Here is a 26,627-nt window from a genome sequence, read left to right on the forward strand (position 1 = left end):
AAACATCACAGGCAGACAACTTTTATTTCCAGGACAATTTCAACTATCCATTTGCATCTCACCTACATTCTATTTCACAACAGCTATATTGGCATACATATACATAGTATAAATAAATAATTGTTCTTGTAATATATTACATCTGACTATAATAAATTAAATTAAGTAGTAAAAGTTAAGCCCGATTTCCTAGTACAGCATGCGCTTCAGGTGTGAACAGAATTTTGTTGACACAAATCATCTGAAAGGGGGAACATGTAGGATTTTTAAAATTGATATTTCTTAAATGATTTGGAATGCCTCATATGACCAATTGCTGGATGTTGGTAAATAAAGAGCTGAGTACTGTTTGTTGTTTTAGTCTACTAGGCAGAGCTGCCCAGTGCCCACCTTGTCTCAGCCAGCACAATTATACGGACAGCAGAGGCAAGATTTTCACCTCGCTTACCCATCTCCCCCAGCGCTCCGGTCACCATCTGCTTTGCAGTGATCGATTGCAGAGGGGTACAGGATGCAACAAGCATTCTGTGGTCATTGCTACAGTCACTGTATTGCAGTATCCGAAGGGATTGAAAGGGGTAGGCACAGGAGGTAAAGAGGATGAATTCTCTCTCTCCTGCCCCTTTTTCATTCAGTGTGTAGGTCACTGTGCTACAGCAGTGAATGACCAGTGAAGGGACCGCCAGGAAAGGGAGCCACCAGATAGGCAGCAGTGCGATTGTCAACTCAGGTAGCAGATTAGGATGGACCACTACTGCCACTAGGGCAGTGGTTCCCAAACTTTCTCAGTTCGAGGCACCCTTAGGGTCTCCATCATTTTTTCAAGGCACCCCTAAGCCAAAATAATTACCAAGTAGCCCCCTACCTTGCTTGCTACCGGTCCTGGCCGCAGCACCCCTGTGAGATCGCCGCAGCACACAGTTTGGGAACCACTGCACTAGGGTATGCATTTTATTACACTTACTGCATTTACTTTCACAGGAATCCAAATAGAAATTTAAAAGAAAAGTTTTCAATGTGTGTACGGTTGTCACACAGACCTCTAAGGTTAAAGATGCCCATATTTGACCATACATGATCATACATGTATGGCCAAATCTGAAAGATCAGCATCATAGTGGGTACAGAGTTAGCAATATTGGACCATGGTCTCTTACACAGTTAAATGTAGCTATCAACCTCCCTGGTTTATTAGCCATCCCTGGCAGCATGTCAGCATTTGTACAATCCAGATGTTAAGGAAGATCTGCATTTTTGGGGTACATACACATTGCAATTTGTGGTCAATTAGGCGTAAAACATGTTAATAGGTCAGCAAAATGACAGCGTGTATGTGTATGATCACCACCAGGCACCAGCCTAGCGTGGTCTCCTATAGCAGCCACGTTTCCCTCAGAGCAAGCAGGCATTGTCTGTGAATGGAATCCAAGATTTAAGCTCACAAGAGCAAATTTATCAAAGTGAGGTGTTTCATTCTGCCCTATATATACTTTAGTGTGATGTTAACCCCACTGATGTTAAGAATAGACAATGCTCGATGGCGAAAGCTTCCCCATACTTTTATATTGGGGAGCCTATTATCATTTATTGGTGAATATTTTTTTTTTATATCTTGTTTTTTTAAACGAATATCGCTATTGCTCTGCCCCCCAAAAAAATATTGTTTCAGATATTCTCTAAAGGGTCAGATTGAAAAAAAACAGTAGGAGAGCTAAGGAACAAATCACATGTAACCTCCAGGAACAGGACCTATACAGGCAGTGTTAAACAGGCTAGGCATCTGCCAGAATAAAAAGGATAGAGGCATTAGAAAAATAATATAACACATAATCTTGTTAGAAATGATTGTTTGAAGATATTAATCTATACCAAGAAGCAGTGTAGTCACGTGACTCGTTGCAATAGTTGTAAATGTATGCTAAGTTCTGCCCTTTGAGAAGTATAACATTTTCAGGAACAATCCTGCAGTGCAAATATAATGTTAATGTTTGTTTTAGCATGAAAAACACAGCCACTCTGTTTTCCAGGTAAATGACAGTTTATTGAAAGGATTGCTGTCATCCACATAACAGGGTTGCCAGCCTTTTCTATAAATAATTTACAAACAAATTTGTTAAGGGCACATTATTTCTGTAATTATAAAATGTAGCGAAAAGTGAAAATAGCAGCATCTAGATGAGAAAGGAGAAAATAGCTCTGTCCAGGCCTAAATCATTGATGTGGTGATTACTATGTGAACTATCAGAGTTTGTCTTGTCATATTGTTTATTGATCTCTTTTTATTACTGAATGTCAATTTACTGACAGTTGGAAAAACAATAGAAAAAAGCTGATCTATACACAAATGGGTCTTTTTGGTATAATAGGTTAAGTACGGACTGTGCTGGCGCTATATAAATAAATGTTGATGATGATGATGAAGTTTTGAAACAAAACTGAGACAATAGTTAAGTCTCTGAGAATATGAGATGATATAATAAAATATGATGTTTAAGATCACAGGGAAGATGCAAACACTAGTCACTAAATGAGCATCTTCTCTGCTGTATTGAATGGTGAGTAAGCCTTCTACTGATCTGGTCATCAGAGGTTGGACAACACATTTAAAATTGGCTCCAATCTTTGTCACAGCAACGTTTACCTTTTACATTCATTTATTTTCCTTGATTTCAAGGGTGGCTGAATAGAAATTTCCTAGGAGTAAAATACCAACCTTTGTATAGCATTTATCAATTACATTCTTACCAGTCTTCATTGAGTGGCAGCTAAATGGCCTCCTATATCATTAGAAGTCTCACATATTTGGAACAGAAGAAGCTACAACAATACACATTGGGCAGTTGCACTCATCTTAAGACACATACAACTTAACAAAGTGCTCTAAACTTTAAGGGGGAGATCCAATTGCTGGCGATGTGGTGCGCGGACATCGCACTGCTGGCAATTACGGTAGAAATATCTGCTAATTTTCCACAGAGGTGCAAGAAAAAATGAGTGGAAATTTCTGTTAAATCTCCGGACATTCTGGCGGATGTTCTGGAGACACCTCGCGGCTAATTGAACCTCCCCTAAGTGTATCATGATTTGGCCGCATACTAGAGGCACCAGTCATTGATGATGATTGTCCTTCATGTAAAATTAAAAAAAAGAAAGAAAAGAAATAAATAAACAATGTGTGCCACTCTCCCCCCCCCCCCAAAGAAAATCATATGTATCAATGAACCTCATGGCTACAATGAATTTAATTGAGTGGGTCTAGCCACAACTATCCAATCAGAGCGATTTTCTCACACAGACTATTCAGAGAGAGGCCACTCTGGATTGGTTAGTCATTCGCAATTTTTGTGGGCGGGAAGGGGGAGTACCATTTAAATAAAATATATTTATTTTACACTGCAAAAATCCATGCGGATGATCTTCAGCATCTTCATGTATATTTGTACAGGAGTGACACAGGCGTGTCTGTGGATGTGTCCACCTCTGATTTAGTCACAATTATGTGAACATGGCCGTACTACCCTTGCACGCCCATTCCTCCCTTAACACCTCTCTAAACGTCATTATTATTGATGTAGTGAGGTACTGTTCTCCAGCATTTGTAGCTTTACAATAAGGGGTGCTACAGGATTCCCATATACATAAGTAAGGTTTATTTAAATGTGACAATCTGACTATGCTAGTGTTTACTTTTCACTTTAGGTATGGCCATTATTCATTATGCTGTTATTGACCATTTATTAATGGTATTAGGCTCACATATCTTTTTCAAGAGCATCTGGCATCTATACCTATATTAGAGGCAGCCATTTTATGGCTAAAAATCTAGAAACTTAGAAATGATATAAATTCACCTGGACTAGTGACATCATGGTGCTACTTTATAAGCAATAAATATGAGCCACCGGTTCCTAATGAATAAGAGGTGTTCTCATGAATATTGATCCATCCCAATAATTGGCTACCCACAGTGTATAGGTGACAAGTGCATAAACAGTATTGTGATTACACTATTGTATTATTAAATAAGTCCATTCTTATGTTTCCATTAATTGTTTCATTGTAATGCGTACCTAACTATATGGTGTTATCCTAATGCTTATTTCTCATTTTGTGTTTTTCAGCACGTTACAGAATATATAACCTACACAAGGAACACAACCAATGGAAACATCACCATTGAACGGGTGAGCTAATACAGGACTAGTAAGTTGCAGGAAAATATTATAGAATTTTTTTTCATATAACAAAGAAAACTAACATAAGAATCCAAGTGGCCTGGTATCCATGTTCTATCGACTTCTATTAGCTCACGGACAACCCAGGAAAAGATAATTATATACTCAGATGTGAGGAGGATATAGGGGAGACCTTAGAACTAGAGGTCCAAAATAAAGGAAAGGACCCGAGAGTTATATCTGTGTTTGGATTAAAGAAAACAAGTATACTTTACTCTACAGATGGTATTTGGACCCCACATGACTAGAAACGATTTACCCTAATTTTTCAAAACCTTGGTGAAGAAATTATACATATTTGGTGGAGCTGCCTAAAAACAAATTTTTGTTGTTGAGATATCTATGGCTTAATAAGGAATATCACTGACCAGATTGTCCTTCATATACTTGTCTGCACTGCTCTCACCCATACACCGCCAGGTGTACAACCATATTGGTGGGGCATGCCCTCAGTGCAGAAGATGTTTAGTTGCCACCAATGGGTAACAAGCTGAACCCCTGCCACAGCTGTGGTAATTAGCAGAATATGGCAGATATGCCAATTTGAATACGTTACAAGTAGCATGAACACCCAATTAAATTTAAATCTATATGACCTCAATTATGATGATTAAGATGATGATTACATTGATGATTATGATGATTACCTGATTAAGTTTTTCCTCTGGTTGGGCATTTCTATTCTTATCTTTAGAGGACTAATCAGGGCCGGATTAAGGGAATGGAGACCCCTGGGCTAAAGGGGCCTCCATTCTCCCCCGTGAGGGCCCCCCCGGCACTTACCTACTTCTTCCCTGGCGCGCTGTATGCTCTTTACTGAGGAGATCTCGTGAGAGTGAGACTCAGCTGAGAACAGGTACACAGGGCAAAGAGGTATAAACCTGTGCCCAGCAGTGTGGGCGGACTAACAGGATCGAAGCAGTAATGGAGAGAGGGAAGAGGAGATTTTGAGCCTTGGTGGTATATTTACTAAACTGCGGGTTTGAAAAAGTGGAGATGTTGCCTATAGCAACCAATCAGATTCTAGCTGCCATTCTGTAGAATGTACTACATAACTGATAACTACAATCTGATTGGTTGCTATAGGCAACATGTCCACTTTTCAAACCCGCTTTGAAAATAAATTCCAAACTTTATATATAAAGAAGGTGTAAATCCTCAATCCCTTACCTTAAGGGTCGGTGGTGATCCTAAATCTATGGTCTTATCCCATTATCAATGCAACTCACCGTGTAAATTATTCAGGGTAACACACAATAAAGACAGCCAGAAGTATAGTTATTATACTATTTAGAAAAGAGCGCATCTCCATTTGTGGCTCCCGACGTCCTGTGTAAAGATATGTATTGTTGATTATGTGCTGGTTCTCACTAAACCAGGGGGTAAATGAGCGTGGAATCCTTTGCAAAAGCGGTTACCAGCACCAGACTATGCGGGGAGGGTTTTTTCAAACTATTACAGGAAGACCCTTGTCACAATGTGATACTCTACCAGCAATGTCAGCACAGGGTGACATCCTCTAGAAGAATCAGAAAGGGGCCGGTTCTCCGGCAGGGCATAACCGTCCCTTGTTAAAGAGCACTCAGATTCATCCTGGCACCACTTGGGTGATTGGTGCCAGGGTAATTATTTATAATGCTAAAATTATTAACCTGTAAAACCTGTAAAATGGCTGCCAGGTTCCAGCAGTCCCTGGCAGCCATTGGCTGCTTGGGCATATTGGCACTTGTATAACTAAAAGCACCGCCATGCCCATGGGTGTCAGTAGCTGCAAGGGCAGGCTGGATATTGCGGAACTACAAGCACATAATGCTTTGATGCTAGGGCTCGCTGGAACATGTAGCTCCACAAACATACATAACACTAGGGAAAAAAAAAATTTTGCTATTTTTTTATGTTATTAACGAGTACCTGTTCCTGGCGGAGCTACTCTGTGCTATTTGCATGGTATATGTAGGGTGGATTGCCCCAAGGAACTGCCCTGTACTATTAAAAGGTGAAGATGCACCCTAAACTAAACGTACACTTGTGCACTCCCTTTCTGTAAATAATGTGCGCTTGTTAGCCCCCTATACACCTCCCCCATCGTAGGAGGCAGCAAGGTACAGAGGTCTCACAATTCTGCCTTGTGTTATTGCAGCCCGCATTTCATCTTGCGTCCAACTTTCAATTTAGCCCTTAGTGTGCCTGTTGGATGCAGTGAGCCTATGGTGACTGTAGTATGATTTGCAAGTACAATGATTTACGTCAATATTTAAATTTTTACATTTTACTGACATAAGCAAGCTGATTCGTGACATTATATAATACAATATTACTCATGGAAAACAAGTTGGGTTAGAATAAATATTGAACTTTGCATTCATGTAATCCCTCCATTATTTATTAAGGAATCATGGTCCATTAGTACAGAGAACATGATGTATATTTTTTAGCTTTGAGGTCATTTCCTATAAAAGTTTATTTAAAATAATGTGTCCCTTGACTCACCTCTTAATCTCAGTAGTTTCCTTGTATCTGCATACTAATGAATACTGTAGAGTGCAGACAGACATCACAATTATCTTATTAAGCCTTCTCGGCTGTAACTAATGAACCAATGTCTGGTGCATTACAGGAAACAGGGAATTAATACCATCTAATACCAGTCCATGATGTTCTTGTTGGATATCCTTAGAGATTAGCCTGTCATTTTTATATTTCAGATATTAAAACAGTTCAAGCAAGATGCAGAATTGATCACTTGTACCAGCAGAGAATGTACAAAGGCTTTATTGCATTGATCCATTAATTAATTGACATTTCCATATGAAGCTACATTAGTATCTTTAAAACTTCAAAAACTTCACTGCTTGACAGTGTCAAAAAGAGAAAAGAAGTCATGTAATTACCTAGTTCCAGTTTCTTACAGTCATTTGTGATCCTGCTTCCTACATCAAGGCTCATCCATGAGTTTAACGGTTCCAAAAGGGGCTCTTACATTAAATTCAGATCACTTGTGTATCACATCAGGCTTCTCCCTGTAAAGATCCTGGAGATTTGGTGTATACAAATGAAAACTGCTATCTGATTAGTCATGTACTGAGGCCATCAAGTCAGGTGTCACTTTTCATTTTCATTATATCGCCAGACTCATGAGGAAACCATAACAACAGACTCTCTAGTGCACAAAAATAATTAAGATCTATATAGATCCAATATGTCGGAATCAATCTTAGGGCTGCAAATTCCTAAACAAAACAGAAGGGCTGGAAAATATATATAGAAAGGTGCGTCAACCATGAAATAAGAGAAATTATGCATAAAAATATGGCAGAGAACCTATATAAAAGAAACATAAGAAAAATTGTGTATAAAAATATGGCAGAGAACCTATATAAAAGAAACATAAGAAAAATTGTGTATAAAAATATGGCGGAGAACCCATATAAAAGAAACTATCGTCCATCTGTGTGCCTACGAACTGGATTGTGGACATTATTTTGGCTGAAAAATCCATCAGAAGAGGGATACTCTCTCCACCCATCAGCCACCATACAACACAAGATCTATTGGCACGATTTCTCCATTACACACTCCACTGGGAGGGTCTTTTGTCCTTGATATTCATTCAACTTTCAGAGGGCAGAGAGTAACCCATGCCATGTATTAAGCAGTATAAGAGGAGACATTAGAAGAAAGTTTTCTTTGTTGAAAGTATAGAGAAGTAGAGAAGTATATTGATGGTACTGTGAATAGGTGCCATATGAATTACAGATAATTAATATATATGAAATATGACATTTTTGTATTTGATTTAAATACATAAATGTGAATAATAAATTCCATATGTTCAGTCCATTCTTACATGTGATTCTTGTGTATAGATGTTTTTTTTCTTTTTTATGTTTGTTTCTTTCTTAAAAAATATGTCAGTATTTCTAGAAAAGTGTAGTTGTATATATTCTAAAATAATTGACCTTCTGTATGGCTTTCTATGGGGGGAAATCAATTGGCCGCGTTACGGGTAAAAGCAACGCGGCCTGCGCAATATTACCGCTATTACGGTAATAATGCGCTTTATTACCGTTATTACTGTAGTTTCAACGCCGGCTTTCTGCTCGCAGCTCCCTGAACTACCGTAATAACGGTAATAGTTTTAACGCCGCGCAAAATCGGGGCGAATTGAATTCCCCCTATGTGGATTATTTACTAAACTGTGCAAATGGCAGTAAGACATAGCAACTAATCAGATACTTCCTTTCAGTATATAGCTTGTACTAGATTGATTAAATTGGTTGCTATGGGCTACTAGACATACGTTTTAGTGATCAACCCATTATTGTCTCATTGTTATTCAACAAAACTTGTAAAAACCTTCCTACGCTTGTGTTAGTCTAGTTATACACTAGCAACAGTGTCTGCAAATTGGCCTTGTATGGTCACAGGAGGGCAATTGTGTGTGGCCCAACATGACTTCTACAACCAGTAATGATTCTATCTGAATCAGTGGAATCATCACCAGGCATGGCGAAGATACAGTCAGAGGATAACTGATACCAGTCTTTGTATGAGGTCAACTTCTGACTGCACTAACAGGCTGCAGTAAGGTTGGAAATGATCCAGCCACATGGACTGAAGACCAGTCGTTTGAATCTCATCCAATGTAACCCCCTACCTGTGTGGCCAAGTTGTACAATGATCCTGTTGTTTGGCTCACTCGTGGCCAGTTTTATTCAGTAGTCAGATAGTTCAGCTGCCCCTGTAGCAAGTCCAGTAGGGGACTCGAGTTCAGGAAAGTCACAGGTGATATTGTTCCATGGTAATATGAAACTAGTTACATGGCACAGTTGCCAGTGTAGACGAGTCCTTAAAGCTCTTACATGAGGTCTATTATGACTCTAGCTGTAACCAGCCACATGAATATCCTAATTCTTTACAGACATGTTCATGTAATGACTAGAAAATACTCTTTTTGTTCTATATTATGGGGTCAAAACTTCAGAATTGAACATTATATATAACACAATAATGTCCTTTTACAGGTGCCTATAGGTACAGAAGTTGAAGGAATGAACATTCTGGGACTGGTACTCTTTGCACTTGTATTAGGAGTAGCCTTGAAAAAACTTGGGCCAGAAGGAGAAGAACTTATACGATTTTTCAATGCTTTTAATGAAGCCACGATGGTCCTTGTGTCTTGGATTATGTGGTAAGTCATCAGATGCTTCAACTATTCACAGAACTAGATACAAAGAGGCATATATTTTAAAATATTTTAATATAAATTTCAGATTGAAATAGATACAGTGTGAAGCCATTGTGAGAAGCCATTCAGAGACTGCAGCCTATCCATTGAATAGGAACCAATGTTGCCACACAGTTCTAGTAAGTTGATAGGCTGCATTCTCATGAATATTGTTCATGTCTACAAAATGATTCTCTCTGCTGTGTGTATGTACAGGTCCACTTTAATACACCTTACTTTTTACTGTTGCATTTATTACAACTTAAAGTGATATAAGATGTAAACCGTGTAACCATTTCAGAGGTTTACTGTGAGAAAGCAATGATTTTCACTATGTCTGGTTTCATATGTTACCATTATATGACAGCATAATTTACAGTCTTGTGTTTAATACTATGCCCCAGTTATAATAATTGATGTATCATGACTTAATAGACCTCTACAAGCTGCTATTTAGCAGTCTACAAGTTTCAGGGACTCTCTGGGATACAACACTATTCTTTCATGAGAAATTCTATTAGCTGATGTTTTGCTAATGGTGGTGGAAAATCCATATGTCCAAAACTGATTACGTGTTTACATTAAAAAATTACTGATTATGTATTTCCCTGCAAAATATAACTCATCAGCAAATTAAGCAGTCTTCAGTACTGTTGTCGGGGTCGTTCTTCCTTGGAGGCGAAGAGAGTACCTCATCCCAGGTGATATCATATTAGGGATGGTAGAGAGGAGAAGCTCACTTCATCTCCTGACCCACCACCTGCTTCTCATAGACTCCATACCCTCCACCGGCTTCCTCTAGTCCTCTGGCTGTCCAAATGCTCCTTCCAGCATCTTGGCCCACTACCTGCTTCTTCCAGCATCCTTGCCCACCACCTGCTTCTTCTAGCCATCTGGTCCACACCTGCTTTTTCCAGCATCCTTGCCCACCACCTGCTCATTCCAGTCTTCTGGCTCACCACCTACTTCTTCCAGGACCACTCTGTAGTAACTAATTGCAGAGAGAGGCGGGGTGTCACAAGTCATCTGTTCTTCCTGCAATCAATGTATTGGGACCCTGACTGCGTGAATGAAGTAGCAGCAACAGAATAGAATGAAATACTCAATCTCTCCTTTTCCTTCTCCATCAACACTATTACTCACCATTGTCCCAACACAATGATTGTAGCAGGTAGGAGAGTAGATTACTTGTGTCACCTTGCACCTTCTTGCATTCAGTTATTGCCCAGAGTGTTAGGGGGTGGCATTATATTTGCCAACTTGGGCGGAACAAACTGGTGAAATACCCAGATTAAATCTCCTTTCAAACATGCCCCAACAAGCATCACTCTCTAAATGTCAGTGCCCTCTCTTCCTACAGCCATGGTAGACTCTGCTCAACATAGCTACACATGACCCTAACCAAGACTGGAAATAAATCTGTGTTGAAACACATAATTTCAGAATATTTTGCTTTGAATATTACATATTTACTCAAGTAGTCAATTTGGAACATACTTAGACATTTATTTTGGAAAGTAGACATGTTTGAAAAAAGGTTGTGCAGCCACCTTAAAGTTTAATTAATTTCAATCCCCATATATTTATTGGAAAAGTTGCTAGTCAAAGACTGTATGGAGCATTCATAATGCATTGATTTAACAATATTTTAATTGCAAGGTTGTGGTAATAACAATATTCTGAACACATTCAGCCATGTTGTATTGTTATTGTATTGTTGTATGGAATTTATACTTTTTTGCACTTTGTTTGCACTGCACTGTGTTTCTGTACTACCCTGTATGCCATGTATTGTTACTCTGTACTGTTTTCCTTTGATCTATGTATGGCGCTGCAGACCCTTTGTGGCGCCTTACAAATAAAAGATAATAATAATAATAATAATAATAATAATAATAATAATTATTCACCAGGTACGTCCCTATTGGAATTATGTTTCTTGTTGGAAGTAAGATTGTTGAGATGGGAAACCTTGTGCTCTTGGTGACCAGCCTCGGGAAGTACATCATGGCATCTATTTTGGGTCACATTATCCACGGAGTAATAGTTCTTCCACTTATTTATTTTGCTTTTACACGCAAAAATCCATTCACATTCCTACTGGGGCTGATAACACCTTTTGCAACAGCATTTGCAACATGCTCAAGGTAAGACGTTGCTCGCTGTTCAGTACTTTGCTGATTATGTTCAATGTAACCCACTGCTCACCCTTCAGTACTTTGAAATTATCTTTTTAACAAACACTTCTTACAGTTGTCTTCATTTTCAGTTGTGCTGTTGCCGGGCCTTTGATTATATAGATCAAGTTGCCTTTACTTGTATCTGCATTAGTACAGTAAAACATTAGGACAAAGTTAAGACTAAATCTGCTTATTAAACAATTGAATAATATAACATGACCCCTAATCTAAATATCATATTTGCTAAAAGAAACCATCTACTTAACTACTATACTTTTCAAGTAACAGGAACCAGTAGGTACCTGAAAAAGCTTAACCAATGTTAACATTTGTAGCTCGTTGGCCCAAGCAACCAGTAATACTCATATACCATAAGGGATATCTGCCACAACATGTAAGACATTTTAATATCATTCAACATAGTTCAGGGAGGGCACAACTTGGCTCAGCAGCAGGCAGCCCAGTGATCCAGCCCAATATAGCCTACTATGGGACCTGCCCCTGATGCCTCCCCGCCCCGTCAGCCCAGCCAGCCCCTGAAATCTGGATTCACATTATGTTTTATAACTGTATGTATTCTCTTTGTCTAATCTCTCCTTGCATATGTTTATCTCACCATAAAGGGGACCGATCCTTTCTGTTAAATAGAGACACTTCTGCATTTTATTGTGAATTTTACAAACTAATCTTTCATAGCAGAACTTCTGCTCTAACTTCCCTTTACCTCCTTGCAATGATCCATTCATGATTATTAAAATTAAGTTTTACACGTTATATTAACCAGTACATCAATGCAGCCCTGTAATTGTTTTTAATCCCACAGTTATCCCCTGCTGCCCAGTGATTATTTACTAATATATGTTGATGATTTGTTTTAGTAGTTTTATTTCTGATATATATATTTTGATATTATTTTCTATATAGCTCTGCGACTCTTCCGACCATGATTAAGTGCATTGAAGAAAACAATGGAGTAGACAAAAGAATCAGCAGGTTCATACTTCCCATAGGGGCCACAGTGAATATGGACGGTGCAGCTATTTTCCAGTGCATGGCAGCAGTGTTCATCGCCCAGATGAATAACTATGACCTAAACGCTGGACAGATCTTCACTATTCTGTAAGTTACCAAATCATCCATTGTACGTGAAAATTCCATCATACATGAACAGTTACTATGTGCCAGTATAGCAGCCTAAGCATTTATTAGGAACCAGTGACACCATAGAGGCAAAAGCTACGTCAATGATGGCCACAGATTCCTAGTGAAGTAACATAATGCATTTTCAGGACGCATAAAATACCTTGGTGGGAGTCACTATAGTTCCTAGTGAATTGATAGGCTGCAATAATTATTGGTTCAACTCGCAAAATGGCTTTTTTGAGTTATTCTTGGTTTCCAGGTTTGTAATGAACCGCAAAAAATAACAATAGATATACGTCAATGGATAGATGGAATAGGACAATGTTCTGCATAAATTGGTTAGTAAACTAATCAAAGAAAAGATTATTTAAATATGTTTGAAGGGGTGGAGAAGGCACATTTAAGGGACATTCCATGCTTCGGTAGGGGCCGTGGAGCATTTTTCTCTCTAGAGGAGTACATAAAACTCTACTAATCTCTACAGATACTGGGAACCAGGCAGAAGCCAGTTATTTCAATAGGGCGACTTTTCATACCATTCAGGTGCATTTGTAGATGCAATTTGACAAATTTAATGATTGTTGTTATTAACATTTAGCTCTACAGCACTTTACACTATGAGTACAAACACAGTAACAAAACAAGACTGGGGTATTAACAAATAAAGAGGTAAGAGGGCCCTGCTCACAAGATTAAAATGTAATAAAAACATTCAAATACGCAAATAAAATTACATGTAATATACCATCATAAATAATTTAAGACATAAATTAGGTTAACAAAGAGACAGTTGTCAGCGCTTATCCTTTACACTGCATATCTGTGTGCATCTAGCAAAATAAAAACATGAGGTATTAGTTCATATTTTTAATATATTTAACCTTACATCCCAGCGTCAATGGCACCTTATTATATGCAGGCCCTACACTGACCTATATGCTTGACACACTTTTAAAATGCAGTTAAAATCAGATGCACTCACCTCCCAGGTATAGAGGTTTACATCTAGCAAGGGCTGGCTTGTGGGCCACACCCAAATGTGCCTTAAATAGGATTGATGGACAGCTAATATTACAATAAGGCAATATTTTGAAACCAAACCAGAGAAAAAATTAGCCCGCGCTCGGTATATATTGTATATGAAAACAGCTGCGTGGCAATACAAATGCCCATAAATGTATACATAGATGTAGACAAGCACCAACGAATGCGCTAGCAGACAAATAGGCACATTTGGGTTAATAGTAATGCTCTGAGTGCCTGCAAACCTTGCACATTTGAAAATTACACTCTCCAAAAAAGAGTGATATTTACATAAATAAATAAAAAACTACTGGCACCTATTTTCAGTAACACAGAATGTACGCTCCCAGTTTCTGAAACCAATCTGCTGACAATTATTCATTTATCATTCTCAGTGTGACTGCTACAGCTTCCAGTGTCGGTGCAGCTGGAATACCTGCAGGGGGTGTCCTAACTATAGCAATAATTCTAGAGGCTATTGGGCTCCCTACAAATGATTTGTCGCTGATATTGGCGGTGGACTGGATAGTGTAAGTATCAATATAATAAGCTGCTTTACTTTGAATTCAGTTTATTATTTTATTCATTATTATTTAGTCATTAACAGCACAATGCATTGTTTACTCAAACAGAGGTTCGGCTCGATAAAATAAGCAGAATTTGTTACTTATTATACCTTATATTAAAATAAGTAGTGAACCACATTTCTTAGTCACAAACACAATGTAAACAATTTTAAACCACAAATAATACAATTGCCTTTGATTATAACCTTGCAGTCCACAATTTCATCATGTTTTTAGGACTACATAAGGTAAATCTACATATTTGTCTGTAATAATCCCATATATTTTCAGAGAAGGACATGCTGTTACATGACCTGTTGCCATGTTTACTCTTCTGAAAACTCAAAAATCACCTACTTGAATAATTCTGCATCATTAAATGCAGTTGGATAGAAAATATGTTGCATTACCTAGATGGGAAACAAAATTACCTAGATGGCAACTTCTACCCCCTTCCCCTATTGGCTCTTCTCCAATTATATAAATCTTGTCTTTAGTTGGTCACTTTGTAAAGTCCTTAGCACTAACAAGGGGCCTGATTCATCAAGGTACGCAAACTCATACGCATCTGCTAAACGGGACTTGAGCTACGTAAAACACCACATACGCAGCGCAAACAGAGCAGATACGGCACTCAACTCAATCTCAAACTCAATCTCAAACTCCAACGCAAATATAAGGGTTTGCGTCACTCAAAGTATGAAACATGAGTTTGCGTACCTTGATGAATCAGGCCCAAGGGTACTAAAATAAATAATTTAGTAACTTTCATAGACACATAGATATATAAACTTAAGTGAGGTATCATGTACTGTTTTTATTAGACTTTAATGAGACTTTTAGTTAATACATGTTTGAATTACTATGAATGACTTTAAAGGATTACATTGAGTTCTTATGAAGTGGGCCCCTAATGTAAAACACAGCCGGAGACAAGAACAACATGGAAACGTTTACAAATTCCAGGGTAGAATGTACTAGATAAATGATAGCTAAAATCTGATTGGCTGCTATGGACAACACCTCCACTTTTCCATTTTAGAAGGTTTGTTAAATCTACTCCTACATTAGATTTCTTAGCAAATTCTATTTACTGGTCTTTTTTTTATTTTATTTTATATTTTGTAATCAAAACAGCTGCACGTCAATAAACAGAAACAGAACACAGAACTTGAACTTAAATAAATATCTCTACCCCAATTTCTTCTAAAGTCCAAGCGTGCTGTCATCCCGAAAGCTGGCAGGGTAAATTGGGAACTTTAGTAGTAACTTTGACAATAGTAAATTACTAGTATTATTTGTATGCAGGCCAGGCCAACTGTGTGAACAGGCTCATAAATGATTTCCTTGTGTTTTACAACTGCTTTATCAATTCTTATTTATTCCATCCTAATAAAGGGATCGGACAACTACAGTGGTAAATGTTGAAGGAGATGCTCTTGGTGCAGGAATTCTTCATCATCTCAACCAAAAGGAAGCAGCAAAGAACCAGCAGGAACTAAATGATGTTTATGTGGAAGCTGTGCCAAACTGCAAGTCAGAAGAGGAAACCTCACCCCTTGTAATGCACAGGGACCAAATCTCAAATCCTCTGAGCATAACCATACCGGAATCAAAGGAATCCGTACTGTGATGTACCAAGCATGTTATGCTACTTTTTTGGTTAGACTGCTGGTCGGTCCTTAAGACCAGACATTGCTCACTGCCAGTATGAGCTGCTAGAGTCTAGAATAGTGACTCCTTATCCTTTCCCAACAATCCTCAGACAATTTAAGCTGTGCTGACAGGCGCTAGTAAATAATACAATAGCTGGATGATGCCCATATTGATTTTTTTTATGTAGATTTCAATTCCCAATTCGTTTAGTGCAGGGAAATGCAGAGCCCAATGTTACACAGGAGTTCTTTTTCTTGTAGAAGTTTAGCACCTGGTACAATCACATACTTATCAGGAACCTTGGAGACAATGGACTGGTACCAAAGTCAATAGTAGGTATCTCTGCCATACCAAATTGCTAAAACAAATGGGCCTTACTTGGCCTTGTAAGAATAATTCACCTGTATTAATCTATATAAAATAATCTAACTGGGCACTCACTGAGAGTAAGGTTTAGAATTAATGGACTATGGGACCTGGGATTTAGGGAAATGCTGTATGTTTATCTGCTTAAGTTTATCTTTAAAAATGGTTTACAAATGTTGTTTTCTGCATTCCTGTGTGTTCCTGTGTCTGTATTCATCTGTGCCAGTGATTCCCAACCTTTTTGATGTCACACCCTTGTCAACACACGGCACATGATCATTTTTTTGTGATATGCCCCCCATTGGCTCTAAAAGTGTTTGTCCTAGGTATATTGTAGTGTACATAATTGCGTGTCTGCTAAGTTGTTTTTTTGTCTATGAATGCATTCATTTTTTTTATATATAACAAACCTTACAGGGGAACTTCCCCAACTGCAGATTTCGCTGATTTGCAAATCAACTGTGACCTCTGCACTGTTTCTGTGGATTAGTCAACCGCATTGCACGTTCTCTACTGTTTTGTGATTGGCTGCACCAAAGGAGACAGCTACTCATCATCCTCATCATCATCAACAGCAGCTATTTATATAGCGCCACTAATTTCCGTAGTGCTCAGAAAACAGCAATGCATAAGGTTGTGCTGCCGGCTGCATCATGGGAAGTGTAATTATTCCTTATCGGGAATTCAAAGAAATTTGCAGCTATGTTCCCCTTTGAAAGTCCCTTTGGTCATTGCTGTCAAGTATGACAATATATCCTGTAATGCTGGTTGGGAATCACTATGCCACACACAAGTCTTTAATTTTACAGTAATAAACGGTAGTAAAATTGTAAATAAGAGTTGGAAATAATCAAAAGTAAAATCACGGCTGATTTGATATATGAGGAAGTTTAGAGATTCTGGACAGTATTTACAACATCATTCCGCTCATTGCTGGGCAAAGTGGCATCTAACAGTAAGTAGAAGCATACGTAAACCACCTCCGAATAGCAACAATTTTAACCATTAGGTTCCCTTCATATAGACAAGAAATAGAAATTCCAATCTGAAATGAGTGCTGTTGTATATTTCTAACGCCACATGTGCCCAGGGCCGGATTTACCACTAGGCAACCTAGGCAATTGCCTAGGGCCGAGTGGTCCCCAGAGGGCCGGCGGTGAGACCAGCCTTTAAAAATGGGCCGCTACTTATGGGCCAGTGCAATGTGCTTGCCCCCCTGGGCTAAAGTCTGCCAGCCAGCCCCTGAATAGGGGTATATGTTATGCTAAAAACTATAGTGCTGTGGATTTTTTCGGGGAGGGGGCCCCAAGCCAGTATCTTGCCTAGGGCCCCATGAGGTCTAAATCTGGCTCTGCATGTGCCAGTATGTATAATTTAAAACACTGCAAAGATGATTGATCAGGGCAATATGGCATTAACCAATAAAGCAGATTCTAATACTTACATGCTAGAATTGTCTTCTGCAAACAGGTTATTCCAGTTTGAATTTTGTCTGCTGAAGTGCAGAACATGGCAGTTGTTGGCAAGTCACAGAGGGGGATTGCTGTGGGCTAGATTTACTAAGCTGCGGGTTTGAAAAAGTGGGGATGTTGCCTATAGCAACCAATCAGATTCTAGCTATCATTTTGTAGAATGTACTAAATAAATGAAAGCTACAATCTGATTGGTTGCTATAGGCAACATCCCCACTTTTCCAAACCCGCAGCTTAGTAAATCTAGCCCCGTGTGTTAAAAAGTTGGCACTATTTAATTTAATACATTATTCTGTAGAAAGCTAAACAGAAATAAGGAAAAAATGTATCTAAGTGAGCATCTGCATCTTAAAATAAAAGTTATTAGTATTTCATTCCTGTAAAATATGTATAAAAATGTTTAGGCCAGAACAGCTACCACACTATCAGACTAATCTAAACCAAAATGTAACTCAACGAAACCATACTCTTGCAGTGTATTTATTTTATACATTTTACACATTGCTGGGACCTGTTTTATTTCAATACCATGTTAAAGAGGCCTCTAAGTGGCAAGACTGAGGGGTGATCATGTGATATACAAAGATCTAACAGACGGCACAGGGTAAAACAATGCCTGGAAAATGAGTTCAAGCATTTTAAACTACAAATCACTGTTTAAGAAAGACTAATGAGAGACATGATGGAAATACTCCTATCACCCTTTCAGGATGCTCCAGCCATTCAGCATGTGTGGTTGTATGTGTGTACATCCCCTTTGAATACTGAAGTGGTCGACCCATACTTAATAATACCATTTTTTATATCCTTCACATTGAGGCTATAAATATATGTGGATTTGTCTATTATTACCAGTGAATGACAGAAAAATAAAAACTTAGTTTATTTTGAATTAAGTAAATGCAAATGTTTTGATTAACCTATGTGAAATTGGATTTGTGTATGTCTGGGGAATAAATTTAAATGTACTTTTTATTGCCTTACTTTCGAAAACGGTTTATTATGGGGCAGAAGTAAGTAATGTATGGTTATCTATCTGTTGTGAGAGCTGCAATCCCTGCCAGCCATCAGAACTCCTAATTTCACAACAGGTTGTCTATGCCTGTTCTAGAGAGTATGGGTTAAGCTGGGTACACACTACTGAATTTTCCACCAACTTTTTATGCCAATCGATTTTACATGCGATCGATGGTCCGATCGCTCGGTCCGTGGACTGCATACACACTAGCCTTGTTTAAGACGATAAAGGGAAGAGCGGACGTCCCTTTAGCGACTTTTTCCTGCAATAAAACTGTTGCATGAACACTGTGTGGTTTATTCATGGTATTTTACAAATATTAGTTAATAAAGGTTAATATGACTTTATAACTTTAATAGTTTATAAAGGTTAAAGTTTATAAAGGTTAAATGTGAATAGATTGCCAACATAGATGCAAAGGGTAATAACATACGTGCTTTATACACGTGTAATGGGCTGCAGCCAGACAGGTGCAATATACATCTATACAAAACACAAGCCTGTTATGTGCGGATACCGCACCACGTGGGGACTGGTACAGACATCACAAATTTACATAAATTTACATATACACGGCCCCCAGATCGAGGAAGTATCGGAGGATTGTCGTGGATCGGTCGGAAGTTTATACACACTACACAAGGGAAACGAGATTGGAACGAAAATATTTAACGGTACGACCAACCAAATGAGGCGACAATCGTCCATTTGAGCAGACTTTCGACCATCGTGTCACCCAACTTTTGAACGAGCGGTCGTATGGTTGAGCCGATTATTGGACGAAAACTCTGTAGTGTGTACCTAGCTTTACTGAGCTTCAGGTTAGATATTGATCATAAAGAGGTAGATATGGATGGCTATTATTGGCACAGGCTAAAGGAAAAGCATCCTTGCTTAAGTATGTTTGCCTGTAATAAATCACACAGTGCCTCAAGCTTACCTTACTAATTAAAACAATCTTTTGTAAAGTGTTTAAGTGTATTATGTAAGCAATTAAAAAATTAAAGTACCCAAATGTACTGATAACAGTTAATAAGTGTTAAGTTAAACATATGTGGAGTTGTTATGTTGTAAAACTGAGAATCACATGCATTTTAAAGCCATATTGATCAGGATTTTTCTCTTTTTTGTTGGACTGAATACAAAGTATATCCACTGTGTTTTTGTACAACTGGAAATAACCATATCTATTATCATAGATAACAAAGTGACCATACAGGATAATTTCACTACAAAATGAACTTGTAAGTGGATAATCCTACGTGAAACATACTGCAGTCCCTAAAGGTTACTTGTATGGGGTCCAGTATCTCTGGGGTTCCGTGACGTCTTGTCTGCTCCTCACCCACACTTCCTAGCTCCATTGTGCTCCCTGCTTCCCACCTCCATCTTTTTTCAGATAGTTAGCATGTGGTTGACGGCTGCCTGGAAGAGCAATGGGGGGAAACACACCAGCCACCTGTAGGATGTTGGGGGATCCAGACGAGAGTCTGAATGCCAGACTTCAGGTAAGTAACCTTTGGGACCAGGTTTCACTTACAATATTTCACCTAATACTGGAAATTCAGTTTTGTTTGAAATAATCCTTTAAAACATATTTAATCAGGATTGAATGATTACGTTGCGGGATGCATGTTCAGGCATTTTAGCTATTTTGTTGTAGAAGAAACCCTTGTCTGTAATGTGTGTACAATGTAGCAATATGTAGCAAAAAAGGATTAACTATTGCCTTTAAATAAATGTCAAAAAATTTTATGGCTCGTTTTTTTATTTATAAAACAGAAACCCCTTTGCTAAATTCAGTGTAATGGTTTAAGCAGCTGTTTACAGGAGGCTGCAATCCTCCACATATAAATGAAGCAGCTACAAAACAAAATACTGTGCTGAAAAACCAAGACGAGCACCGTATAGAATATATGTTATACTAATGGCATTGAAAAAATCTCCCCCGAATCACCAGTATGTCTATGAATATATTTAATGTAATCAGATAACGTACATAAAATTACATAAATACATTTCAAAAACAATAACTTAGATGCTTAATGATCATTAAAAACTAATAAATCTGGAAACAGATGACATCACAAGAACACGGTCTTAAAACCCACAAATGACTGATGTAAGGCTTCCATGTAGAAGAAGAAGGTAGAATGATGTATATCTAATTGGCTTACCTGTGCTCGCTACAATTGCATCTACACCCAAGTAGCTACAATGCAGCACTCCCCCCCCCCCCCCAGGTGTTTTCAGGTGTTTTCTCTTTTTTTTTTTCAAATACCAAATAGAAATCAAATATGAATATATATATATATATATATATATATATATATATATATATATACAAGTTAACCCGTGCATGATACTCATGCATTCTAGTCAAATAAAGCTACTTAAGGTGTTAAAAAGGTTCTTGTCATGCATTTAGGCCATAGCCCAGGCCTCCTCAGGGGAAGAGCGTTACTTCCCGATGCAAGCGCCCTTTTTTAACGTGGTTTTGTCCACATGTCACCACCTCATCATTCTTCTCCATCACCTCATCCTTCATTTTCATCGCCACATCTATCCAGATGTCTATCCAGACACAGGGATCTCTCTCAGCGGTCCTGAGTATCACACTCCTCTCACTCTGTCACCCCTGGCAACCACCAACCACTCCCCACTGTCACCCCCGGCAACCACCAACCACTCCCCACTGTCACCCCCGGCAACCACCAACCACTCCCAACTGTCACTTCTTCTTCAAGAAATATATATATATTTTTTTTAAATCTTTATAAACACTTTTAACAATTAACAAATTAAATTAACAAATTAAAAACATCTTAGTATACCAAATTTCAGCCCTTTCTGAATTTTTTTTTCCACACACACTAGGAATTTAGTAGGTCAGTGTATAACTCCGCCCAGCAGGTGGCTCTGCAGCTTGGTTTTATTTTTTACACACACACACACACACAGACAGACTAACACACGCCACTAGGCATTTATAATATATATACATATATATATATAATGCTTTTTCATTTTTGTTGCTACTATTCAGTAATGAAAAGAGATATGGAATATCCCAGGCGTGATGGTGATCTTTTTGGGCCTTATATTCTTTTGATTTGCAAGCAAAATCAAAGTGGCCTAACTGGACTCTAAAATAGCAGTGTATGGACAACTTAAGTTATAGTGGGACATTTACTAAGGCCCCTATCATTTGCCTCCTGTTCATCAATGTGTGAAAGAAAGGCTTTAGTAAATCATCCCCAGTTGTTTGGACATTGTACTGAGCATGCTGTGCGGAGCTCTCGACTCAAGCTCTCATTCAGGTTACAGAAGCAACCCTCCCTATACAAGGAAACCTCCCCTCATTTGAAGACAAGACCTGTATTGAGTTATGAGCTCACAACACTGGAGGATTCAATCCATTCAGTCTTTGAGAACACACATTATATTAAAGCGCATCTTGAGTTGCTGAGAGCTATATGACTCGAATCATGCTCAATTTCTCTATAATGACGCGGTAGGCAACACAAGCAAGCTGCAAAGTCATTCATGGCTCTTAATAGAGCTATATAGATCAGAGATGTAGAGCTATAGCTGGGCTTTATTGCTCCAACACAAGATCTGCTGTGTGAGCCATCTCAGGGGGCTTCCCACTAGATGCTGTATGTGGGGGCATATTGAATTAGCTACTGCTCCACTAAAAGTGTAGATGTCATTTCAGAGAGGTTTGTTCAAAAGTAAAAATGTTTGCCACCCACAATTCCAGGGCCAAAAATGAAGACTAAATTGACCACTTTCCCAGTCCATCCAGGTGTTCATGTCATAAGTCGTAGTTAGCAACTTGCCTCAGAATGCAGGAACTAGGACACAGGAGGGTGAATCTATCCCGATTGTAAAGTGCTATAGAGTGTGCTAGGGCTATATAAACAAATGTTAATAAATCCACCAACTCATTATGCTAAGCTCACTAATACTTTCCCCTGCTGTTATTCACTGCTGAGAGAAAGAGACAGCAATTGGTCCCTTCCTCGTGGCTGTGTAGTGCATTTCTGCATTCGTTAATAGAGGGAAGTGACCAGTGGCCTGGTCACTCTCTGACCAATCACACTGTCACTTCACAGTGTCAAAGGAGTGGAAGCGGCAGTGAATGACATTGGGGGAATGTAATAAAGGTGGCAAAGTGAGCCATTGTGAATCTATTATTTATGATAACCTTTCTATGCATGGGGGCTGGGGTGTCGTACATGTTACAAGTGACCACAGCCGGTGAATTGGCCAGTAACTGCTACATCCATATTACTATTATAATTATTATTGCCATTTGTGAGTGGAAGAAACAGCTGTGGAACAGTTTCTGAATCCTTTATCACCAAAACTATGCACAGTCTGCGATAAGTGATATTTCTAATTCAAGGTTAAAGCTAGTAACCAAAACATAGAAATTCACATACTCCTGTTCTCAAAACAAGATTTTACAGACAATATCAGCTTTGAAACAGCTCTAATGGTGAATGATACATTCCCAGAAGCATAAACAGTTAGAAGATAATATTTAAAGGGAAACTGAATGGGAGATGTAGCTGTACTTGTAAATGCTGAGCAGGTTTATACTATGTATTTGTCAAAGGTCTCTTTAAAGACAGATAATAATTTTAAATGACCTAGTTTTTTTTATATTGATTCAATGACACATTTCTCAATTAATGGTACCATATTTCTGAGCCAAGTCATCCCAAAAGAAAACATAGAATTGTGATGGTAAGAATTCCAAGGAGTAGATGAAAAGGCAGTTTTCATGGTGGTTTCAATTTTTTTTATTTACTATTGGCCAAATTACCAGTAAAACAGCTGAAAACTACAGTTCAGCAAACCACTACTTTACAAATCGCCATCCAAATCTGTGATCTTTTAAACCAAAATTGTTTCAACATTAAGTTAGCACAGAGCTGTAACGTAAAATGTTAGCGCCTGAGACGAGAAGAAAATCTGACGCCCCTCTCGCCTGCACTTTTTAACCAAATTAACTTAAGATATTCATAAACTGCGCTCCCCCTTCAGCATTGCGTCCTGGGGTGTGGCCCCTCTCGCACAAGCCTAATTATGGCACTGAGTTAACATATGATATAAGTAAAGTAAAAGTCAATGATTTCATTTAACCATAAGTATTAAAGAAGGAAGAATATGTACTGGCAATTTTGATAAATCTACAGATTCCATCTCGCATATACCAATAACAAGTAATCATCATAACTGGCTTATCAGCATTCCAAACACTCAGCTTGGTTGGGTAGCAAAGTATTGCTCAGAGATGGAAACATTTTTTTTTTTTTATTCTAAAAAAATGAAGGAAAAGTATTTGAGAAAAGGGAAAAACAAAACATTGTTAGAACGTCAATAACATTTAAAAAAAATTAAAGACAAGTTGGGCGGAGCATATCCCAAATCTAAAAAAATGATATGATTTACACTCTTAGTCAGCCCATTGTAAGGAGAAACAATTGTAGTGTTAATTACGCAGTTACATTTTGAGGTATCAAATGAGTGGAAGGGGATTGGAAGAATAAAATTAAGTTACACAGTTGATACCTTACACCCAAAAGGTTTAAATAATGACTTTAAATTAAATGGTTACTTGACAAATAATTATATTCCTAAGAACATCTAGGTAACTTGTTTATGTAACTTTGTTATGTCATTTGACAGTCTAAAAATAAAGAAAACAGTGAAACATGATTTTCCATTAATGTATATACCGTTGTAATAATAATATTTTTTTACTGGTAAGGAAAGGTTTCATTTCATATGAAAGACTTGTCCTCAGAGTATGGCTGGCAAATTTTAGCCCAGGGGGCAACACTGGACTTGGCAGCCTATTAGAAACATTTTAAAGGAAAAATTATGAGGTGGCCCAGTGACCCAGCCCAAAGTAGCATACACTTATTTTTATATTTCGCTGTTTTTATTTTGAATACAATTTTAATAACATGCATTAAAAGTTAATTTTAATATAACAAAGACGTCTCCTAATAATAGAGAGGGGAGGACTGGCAGATTTAACCCGGGGGGCAAGACTCAACTCAGCAGCCTATTAGGATCATTTTAAAGGCAAGGTGGCCTAGTGAACCAGCCCAAGAAAGCCCATTATGGGACCGGCCTGGGATGCAGATGCCTCTCTGCCCCCTAGCCCAGCCTGCCCCTGATAATAGATATCAGTTATTGAACAGATATGGGAGTTATAGTGCACCAGCTGTTAAACAAACTTCTTGCCTTTCTAATGTTATAATCTTTGGTGGCACCCTAAAGAAAAATATAAAAAAAAGTGAATATTTAAAAAAAAACAAAACCCATCTCTCTAAATCATAGGGTATATAACTTCCAACAAATGTTGCGAAAGGAAAAAAAAAATCTCTAAGTATATATGATTCAATGATAATATTACTATACTAATAGATACATTGTTCCATTTATTCTACTCTATACAGGCCCACCTTCTATAGTTTAGACTCTAGATGATACCCAAAAATGTCTATTTCAGACTAAAGACTACAAATTCCAAACCCTATGGGCTTGTCTATTATACACTGCCATCTATTGGGCAAAAATGCATATAACATACATGTAGCATATTTAACAGTGCAATAAAACAATAGTACAACTTTATACTTTTTAATTATGAGTTTGTTAAAGAATCTATTCTCCATTTATGAAACAGGTAAAGTCAAAGCACCACTAATATCTATCAATAGTAATTCATTTTCTTGTATTTATATTAAATCACCTAATTCCTAAAGGGTAAGAATCATAGTTGTGCAGTTTTTCAGGTTTCTATTAATAAAAAAGATGCAGATTAAACTTAAAGTAAATAAAACATTTTTTAAGATCATTCAATGGGGTTAAAATGACGGTTATATCCCTAGTACAATTCATTATGGTAGGAATATAAGATGATATCAATTTCTCAAATAAGTAATAATAAAAATAGAGTCATAATTCAATAGATCATTCAAGGAGAAGACCTTCTGCTTCTTAAATTTAACCCTATTAATCTTATTTCCAGTAATAATAGTCCTTGTAGAGTACATAATATAAAGATGATTTTTGTACTAAAAATAAAATATCATCTTACATTCTTTAACTTCAAATGACATCTATATTCATCAAAGATAGGTATCTGACATGATTTGCAATACAGGCTATTAGGCAAATACTAAAGACATTATCAGATATATTTGGCCAGTAATTTTACGTTTCAGGAAATTATTATTGTTATAGCCTAACCATATGAGTGTCTCTATTACAAAATACTGGACCTGATTAAGGTTTCAGGCCACCCTAGGCTAACATGCTCATAGCACCCCGCGCCTTCCACGCCAGGCTCATACGTGGTAGGTGAAAATGAACTTGCCCTTAATTTAAAATCTGGCTTCCTTCACCTTACCCCAACAATGTTTATTTTCCAGTGTTTGACTTTTTAATAGGGTCATGGCAATCCCTGTCACTAACTTTATTTTCATTAAAATCAGAACTGTATAGCAGAACAGAGACATGAACAAGCGCTACTGGGGGGGGAATGAGTGTCGCAATCCTTGTGAATCCTACTCCCGTATCCTCATTCGCACACCCAAGGATGACTCATCGTCTTCAGCATTTACCATGGGGATACGTAAAGATTAAAAGCATACTACATTTTTCTATTTACTTTGGAGAACAACTATTCTTTTATATTTTAAAATTAATTTCAGTT

At 37.9% G+C, this 26,627-nt stretch overlaps 1 protein-coding gene across 1 annotated transcript in view; it reads left to right on the forward strand.

The window, feature by feature from the left end:
- The window catches only part of SLC1A4 (solute carrier family 1 member 4), a 38,278-nt gene extending 17,639 nt beyond the window's left edge, over nucleotides 1–20,639 (forward strand). The window contains exons 3-9 of the mRNA XM_075203909.1: nucleotides 4,122–4,184; nucleotides 9,260–9,426; nucleotides 11,376–11,609; nucleotides 12,567–12,761; nucleotides 14,204–14,338; nucleotides 15,773–17,458; nucleotides 17,734–20,639. Coding sequence (XP_075060010.1) covers nucleotides 4,122–4,184; nucleotides 9,260–9,426; nucleotides 11,376–11,609; nucleotides 12,567–12,761; nucleotides 14,204–14,338; nucleotides 15,773–16,007 — 1,029 coding nt within the window. The 3' untranslated portion in view covers nucleotides 16,008–17,458; nucleotides 17,734–20,639. The remainder of the gene's footprint in view (nucleotides 1–4,121; nucleotides 4,185–9,259; nucleotides 9,427–11,375; nucleotides 11,610–12,566; nucleotides 12,762–14,203; nucleotides 14,339–15,772; nucleotides 17,459–17,733) is intronic.
- Nucleotides 20,640–26,627: the final 5,988 nt, after the last annotated feature.

The sequence above is a fragment of the Mixophyes fleayi genome, chromosome 3 (assembly GCF_038048845.1).
Source record: "Mixophyes fleayi isolate aMixFle1 chromosome 3, aMixFle1.hap1, whole genome shotgun sequence".
NCBI classification, from domain to species: Eukaryota; Metazoa; Chordata; class Amphibia; order Anura; family Limnodynastidae; genus Mixophyes; species Mixophyes fleayi.